This window comes from Gallus gallus, chromosome 3 (genome assembly GCF_016699485.2).
Source record: "Gallus gallus isolate bGalGal1 chromosome 3, bGalGal1.mat.broiler.GRCg7b, whole genome shotgun sequence".
NCBI classification, from domain to species: Eukaryota; Metazoa; Chordata; class Aves; order Galliformes; family Phasianidae; genus Gallus; species Gallus gallus.
Window position 1 is genome coordinate 45320157 of NC_052534.1, and position 7645 is coordinate 45327801.

The 7645-nt window shown below is 43.0% G+C and overlaps 1 protein-coding gene across 1 annotated transcript; it reads left to right on the forward strand.

Moving 5' to 3' along the window:
• The first annotated feature begins 239 nt into the window (after nucleotides 1–239).
• SOD2 (superoxide dismutase 2, mitochondrial) lies at nucleotides 240–7025 on the forward strand. The gene is made up of 5 exons (NM_204211.2): nucleotides 240–303; nucleotides 806–1008; nucleotides 3743–3859; nucleotides 4992–5171; nucleotides 6494–7025. The coding sequence occupies exons 1-5, from the start codon at nucleotides 275–277 to the stop codon at nucleotides 6637–6639; spliced, it is 675 nt and encodes a 224-aa protein (NP_989542.2). The 5' UTR covers nucleotides 240–274; the 3' UTR covers nucleotides 6640–7025.
• The last annotated feature ends 620 nt before the right edge of the window (nucleotides 7026–7645 follow it).

A 7645-nucleotide genomic window follows, 5' to 3' on the forward strand; every position in this document is an offset into this window, starting at 1 on the left:
AGTGAGCTATGTTCACTGCTCTGATGTACCACTGGTCTGGTAAGTGAGATGGTGAGTTCACCTTCAACCCCTTCTACCTCGTACTGTACAGGGTATTAACAGCGCACTTCTTTTAAATACAAATTGCAACTAGTGAGTCGACCACTTGAAACCAGCGCTATCGCTCCTGTCTCACACGCCCGCCCCTCCTCGTCCCGCCGACAAACCCCGCCCCAGCAGTGCGGGCGCAGGCGCGGTGTGCCGTCGGTGCAGTGGCCGCAGCGAGCTGGCCGCCATGTTGTGCCGCCTGGCGTCGGCGGGCAGGTGAGTGCCGCGCCGTGCCGCCGCTAGGAGGAAGGAGAGGTGGGGGCGCCGTGCTCGCCGCCGCCCTGCAGCGTGAGGGGCGGCCGGGCCCTGGGCTTCCGTGTCCGGGCCGCGGGAGGGGGCGAAGGAGGGGTCACCCCCTGTTGTCCTCTCTATTTCGGGAAGAGGGGGGTGGCGGTGCCAGCGATGGCCCCGCGAGGTGCAGCCGAGCCGGGCAGCGCGGCCAGGATCGGCTTCTTTAGGGCTGTGGGATTTCGACCTTATTTCGTACCAAGGTCACCGGTGCAAGGCCCTCCGGGCTGACCTTCCTCCCAGCCCAGAGCGCTTCCTGTCTTTACGGCGCAAGAACGTGGGTTAGGAGGTGGCAGCCCTACATCGAGCAGCCCGTGTATCGGTGACCTTCACGTGGGCAGCTGGCCGTAGCAGGCCAGCGTTTCGCTCTGCTGAAGTGGTGAAGCACGAGTGCTTCCTTCACTGCTTCCTTCTGTCGTTTCTCATCTAGAAGCAGGGCTGCGCTGGTAGCACCGTTGGGGTGCTTGGTCGCAAGGCAGAAGCACACTCTTCCTGACCTGCCCTACGACTATGGCGCGCTGGAGCCCCACATCAGTGCAGAGATCATGCAGCTGCACCACAGCAAACACCACGCCACCTACGTGAACAACCTGAACGTTACAGAGGAGAAATACAAAGAGGCGCTGGCAAAAGGTGTGTATGTCCATTGTCAGCAGGTGAGGAAAGACAGTGTGAGCTGTTCAGGATTTACACTGGTGACTGGGACCAAAGGCAGTCAGTAGGAAGTTGTCCCTGAGAAATACCAGTGATGTGCTTGAATAAAGAATGTTGATCACCTGTGAAATTTTAGAGATTTTCAAGTGGCCTCGTAAGCCTAATAATAACTTGTGCAGTCTGAATTAACGAACAAATGAGGTTTGGTGAACAATCAAGCAAGCGAGATTGGCTGCTGCTTTGTGCTGCTAGTGGTGGAGCCAGGAAGGCTGTATTCCAGAGGTTAATTAGTGAAAAAGGAAACCAAAGTATAGGAAAGCTGCAGATGTCTTTACTGCTGTGTAATGACTAAGGATTCAGCCCCCAGTGGAGGCAGAATTTCTGGCAAGCAGAAACATTGCATTTTTTTAGGTCCTTGGAGGTATTTAAAAGAAAAAAACAAAAACCCCCTGTCCTTTGGTAGGCTCTCACTGCTTGCTCTTGCTGATAGTGTGTCTGGAGGTAGAACTTTAATATTTCGTAAGGATTTTGCTGGTATTATTCTGCAGCGTATTGGTGATGGTCGCACACATCAAAGCAGGCAAATATTTGCTTGCAGCTTTTTTGCGTGTGTTTTGTGTTGGCTTATTAGGTGATATCCTCGTATAGAACGTGTAGTATTTTGATCCTCATTGGAAAGACTAAGGCCAGGTTCTCAGAAAGGGTGAAGTCTGAACTGTCACCTCTTTTTGTCAATATTGTCATTTTCTTCCCACACTTAAAAACTGAGCTTGGCCAAAAGTACTGCGCAAGTTTGGTTACACAGCAGATCTCGTGACTGCCTAATATCTCCTCTGGATAATAGAACCTTGAAGCTGACTTTTTTCAGCAATAGTAAGTAGTTTTCAGATCACCTTTAACATTTTCTTAACCTATCTGTATCTGCTCAAGTAACTCAGAAGCTGTCTTGACTTGAGTCTGTTGTCTCCTGTTACCAGTTCTTCTGAAAATGAGTCTGCACATCTGTGATAAGGTCCTGCACAGCATCTAATAACTTTGTTCCAGAAAACTTTCAGCATGAGCTGGTTCTGATTACTTCTTCATCACAATGTTCTGTATGTTGCCAGTTGAAGGCTGTAATCACAAAACTTACTTTCATTGAGAACTTACACCTATCAGAGTTTTTCTGTACTTTTCTGACAGTCGTTTGACCTGTGCTGCTTTACTTTGCTCTTAAAATGGAAAGGAATCATTCAGTAGACTGAGAAACTGAGCTTACAGGTCTCTTGAGCACCACTTCTGAGCTGAACCTGTCCAGTAAGGAGTGTGGTAAGCTGGAGCAAAGGCCAGGGGCTCTGTATACAAGTAAATTCCAAGATACTTTGTGGTATCTTAAGGGCAAGTTACCTTTCTCCATCCTCTTTTCCAGTGCCAAGTTCAGCAGGACTGACTTGACAGTGCCACAAATACTGTGCTTTAAAGCAGTGATGAAATGCCATCTCTACCTCGTAGTGGTCTTGGGGAGTAGGTTCCTCTACAGCATGTTGGGATAAACAATAATGAAGACGTTACAAATGTCCTGGGTTATTTTTGGATTCCTAGCTTGTAGGATGATGTGGATGAGTTTAAAGGCATGTAAAATTCAAGGAAAACTTCCTGAAGATTCTCTCGAACTGGATGTGAGAGACGTGTTTCATCCTCAGCTTGATACCTAAATGCAGCAAGTAGTGTTGGTACAAGCTGCATTGCATGCTTTGTTCCAGTCCTGTTCCTGTCGGTTTTGTTGCACTGAGTATGATTATGGCTGGAAATACAGCAACTGGATATTAGTTACTGACTGGTTTTTTAACTTACAGATATTTTTCTGAATGATAAAAATTAAACTGTCTTGCTCCTGAAAATGAATTTTTGTTGGAACAAAATTATTCCTAAGAAAAGATTATAGAAAACTTGAGGTTTTGTGTCTCCGGGAAATTTTTAACAGTGACAGTGATTGTTTCTATCAAAAACATAAAGCTAAGGGTTGTGTGATTGAACACTGCTGTGATTTGTTTTAACAAAGCATTTAATTCTGTATATTGGGAATCTTGTGAGTCGTAGTGGAACTTAACAGCTTCATCCAGATATTTTATTTCTGTGAGACTTGCAAAGACCACTGTGGTTTCTTAAGGATGTGAGGAAATGCTGAGAACTTGTAAATTCTGTAAACAAATACAAAACAAAAAAGCTTTATTAACAGGTGTGCTACTGCTTCATGTCTGTCCTGAGATGGCTCATTCCTTCCTATAGGAAGACTACTACCACTCATTCCTGAAAGTGAAAATCAGCAACTCTGAGGATAAACAATGTTTTTGTCTACTAATAGTAATACTGAGCAGTTTTCTAGTACTAGATCCTTGTTTCATTCTGGTACTACTGTTTGTTTTGTTTAGCTGTGGAATGGCAGTAGATACTTTGCTACTGTAGATGTAGCATGAATTGCCTGATAGGCGCAGTACTGGCACATCCCATGCAGTTACAGAACAAGAAAAGGTCAAAGATAAAGAAATCTTCAGTGCAGTTTGTCAGCTACTATCTAAAATGTGAATAACAGTCACAAACCCTGTCTTTTCTGTAGGTATGTTACAGGCTAGTAAGACTTGAAAGATTTGGAGTATTGGTGGAGGCCTAGTGACAACTTAATGACTGCTGTGGTGGTATTATTTATCTATTTATTTATCTTCTGCATCCTCAGGTGATGTTACAGCTCAGGTGTCGCTTCAGCCTGCACTGAAATTCAATGGTGGGGGTCATATCAATCATACCATCTTCTGGACAAATCTTTCTCCCAGTGGAGGAGGGGAGCCTAAAGGTCAGTGCTTGTTATGAGTGTTCATTGGGTCGGTCTTAATTGACAAGCAGAACTGATGATCTTTTTTCTCTTTGAAAGAGTTTATGTCTTTATTTTCCTTATTTTTCTGAGTTTGTTTGCCTTTCTGTATGATAACTGCCGTAGTTCTGAGGAATTCAGGGTCTTGTGCGTGCAAGTGAAAAATATGGAAAGATAATTGTGCTAATTATATTGGAAGGAAGGAAATGTGCTGCGTACTACCCAGCCTAGTGACTGGATGTATGCTCCATTTTCAGTTAGGGATAGCTTAGCAGTTAAAATCTAAAGGATGAAAGCCCATTTGGGAGGACAGAGAAATGGTGAGCCACAAGTGATCTGCAATTAAAGGCAGTGGTCCTATGATACAGATCTCACAAAGGCTGCAGTGATAAACTTGAGGGTTTTCAAATGAGGTGTATATCAGATGGCATTCCTGGGGAAGAATCATTAAGGTTGAAGAAGACCACTGACATCATTTAGTCCAACCATCAGCCCATCACTATGTGCCTATTAAATCCTGTCCCTCAGTACCATGCCACATTGCCACGTTTCTTGGTCACCTCCAGGGAAGGTGACTCTGCCGCTTCCCTGGGCAGCTTGTTCCAGTGCTTGACCACTCTTTTGGGGAAGAAATTTTTCCTAATATCCAACCTGAAAAGACGTATTAAAGCTTTGTCTGCAGTTTCTGTGAAGTTACTCTGAAAGGTGGTAAGTGTAAAGTGTCATATTTCAGTTTCAGTTGGATGGTTGAAGTCTTCTGTAGGAGGGCTGATGAAACCTGTCTGAAGATGCACTTTCAGCATCACCAAGAAGCTTTTAGATCTGTGGGCAAAAGGAATGAAGAATGTAGAATTTTCCAGCATTGCACTGTATGTTCTACTGATAGTGCCATGACTGTCTTTGATAACAGCGTGTTTGGCTGCTGTTCTAATTTCTTGACTGCTGTCTGGAGCAGGTTGGGACAGAATTGTTAATGATGTGTCTATTCTGTCTAGACAGTTCCCTCAAAACCCAAATGCATCTGTCTTCTATTTCCAGGTGACATCTGGGAATTGAAATATGTTAAATACCTGATATTCAGTGATGTTTCTGTGCTTTTTTTTTTTTTTTAAAGGAGAATTGATGGAAGCCATCAAACGTGACTTTGGTTCCTTCGCAAACTTCAAGGAGAAACTAACAGCTGTATCAGTTGGTGTTCAAGGATCAGGCTGGGGGTGGCTTGGGTATAATAAGGAGCAGGGACGTCTACAGATAGCAGCCTGTGCAAATCAAGATCCTTTGCAAGGAACAACAGGTCAGTTTTCTTTCTTCCTCCTCCACTTTTTGCAGATTTCAGAGGCAAATGGATGAGATGTGAGAATATCTTTATGAGGAAGCATCTGGAAAATTGAGTATCACTTCCAGCAGAAGCAAAAAAACAGTTGGAATTTTTAAAACAGCATTTGTAAAGCAGGACTTACAAATTCTGTGGAGAGTAGTAGGTTTTGCTTGGAGACTGTCTAATCAAAAGGGAGATATGTGAGGCATATTGTGAAAGAGCATTGGGCATTAAATTCAGGTTAGGCTCCTCTGAACTGTTTCTGAGTAACGGAAGTAGCTTGCCTGTCAGAGTATTGGGAAGATCAAGTGTCTTGTCTTTAGGTTGTTTTCTCTTACGAGGATCTATTTAGGGAACTGATGGTGTAGGCCAGACACCAGCAGAGGGAAAGCTGTATATAATATCTCTTGTTATGAAACAGGCTAAGTTTAAAACAGAACACTTAGAACATGCTTCTCTACTATTGATAGATAGTGATGAATGTCAGTTAAATGAGACTTGGATGGGGACAGCTCTTAGGACTAGATAGGCTAAGCAGCTGAGATCACTTCTGTAGGTATGTTTGTTTGCTTAGAGAGACATAGCAGTGATGAAGACAGCTTGGACACACTCCACAGAGGAAAGAGCTAATCCCCAGTGCGAATCCTGCCGTGATGGCTGTTGTCCAAGTCCAGTCACAGACGTCTTTAAAACATCTTCTGTGGAATTCATAGAGAATGACAGGGGATATCATGTGTTTTCCATGTTTACTTTGAACTTCTACAGTGGTCTGTGCCCTGCTTATCAGTGGGGGGAAAAAAGAAAAAAAAGAACAGTTATAGTGTTGAGACATAGAGTATAATGGGTAAGTGTCACCCTCTCCCATACATTGAAAACCCCCTACCAAAAATTCGACAAGAAAGATGTTTTAGCACCAAGTCAAGGAAAGCAGTGAAACAGTAACTTAGGATTAAAGTATTGGAAGCAAATAGTCGTGTCAGGAGACTTCTTTGTGGTGGCATGGTCCAGGAAAATACTCATGTTACTGCGTGTAGGGAAGATGCAAACTTATCAAAAATGTCTTCAGCTGCTTTCAGTTGTCTTCGAGGAAGTTCTGGGGTATTCATAGGTGTGTATTCTAATAATTTAGTTTGTACAGTGTGTGTGGAGAGCAGACAGGTCTGTAAAACACTGTAGTGAGCACTTGTGTGCTGGAGAGCTCTCTGTTTCTACAGTTGCTGAAATTTGGTAATTGCAAAATAAGACTTTGCAGTGGAGAATTTCTTCACAGACTTAAATGTTATCCTCCTTTTTTACAGGTCTCATTCCATTGCTGGGAATCGATGTATGGGAACATGCCTATTATCTTCAGTATAAAAATGTTCGACCTGATTATTTGAAAGCTATCTGGAATGTGATCAACTGGGAGAACGTATCTTCAAGATATGAATCCTGCAGAAAGTAGAGTGGAATTCTTGCACAGACTACTAAAATGGCACCACTTCTACTTTGGTTTCACTCTTGTAGTAGTTTCTGTGGCATACAAGTGAATTGCTCTAATACAGAAAACACTTAGCTCAGCCCACAAAAGCATTTCATAATCAAGCAACATGTCTGCTTGTCTAATCCTATGGAAAGTGTTTGCTTAGGTTTTTGAAGCTTTAAACTGTTGTGCGACAAAGGGAAGAAGACACTTTAAGTAATCTGTTCCATTGCATATAGAAACATAGCTCACTTTGCTGAAGCTTTATGAGGTAATGGATTTCTCTGTTGCACTTAAATACCTAAGTGGAAACGCACACTTTGTGTTACCTATGAACAAATAAAACTCAAAAGATGAATCTTCTGTAACCATCTATTAACAGACTCGTCTTTGGTAGCAGCTGGTCTGGTTACTAGATTTGAAAAGGGCTGGGGAAGTTTTTTTGCAGTTTGCTGTATTACAGGCAATGGAGCTTTCTTAGAAATCAAGAAGATAAGAAGCAGAAAATAGACATTGTGGTTCTTGCTTGACTTGGCAATCTTCAGTCATCCCTACCCTTTCCTGTGTCTCTTGTATGAGATCTTAATGTGCTGTAGCAGTATAATAATAGCTTTCGAAATGTTGTCTTGGGCAAGAGGTTACAGCACTGATCAGACTAAATTGTTTAGATAGGAACTGAATAACAGCACGTGGTACCTGTTTCGTACTAGTTGTTTGAATATATCCTAAACTACTTTTAGGTTTAGAGACTGGTTACAAGCATAGAATCTGCAAGTATAAACTGTCCTTCCATATCAGTGCTCCTGAAGCAGTAGTAACAGGTTAAACTTAACACTTGAGGCAGGAGTGAAGTACTGTCTGGTATTACAGAAGCATTCTCAAGAGGTCATCAGAAGTACAAGGAGAGGTTGGTGTGTTTGGATTGCTCTGTTAATTCTCTTGCAGGTAGTTCAGATGGAATGCTACTGAACATATGTTGCACCTTGTG

Coding starts and splice junctions, on each gene's coding strand:
- SOD2 (NM_204211.2), top strand. CDS start 275: ATGTTGTGCCGCCTGGCGTCGGCGGGCAG. Junction 1,009..3,742: donor CAAAGAGGCGCTGGCAAAAG/GTGTGTATGTCC, acceptor CTGCATCCTCAG/GTGATGTTACAGCTCAGGTG. Junction 3,860..4,991: donor TGGAGGAGGGGAGCCTAAAG/GTCAGTGCTTGT, acceptor TTTTTTTTAAAG/GAGAATTGATGGAAGCCATC.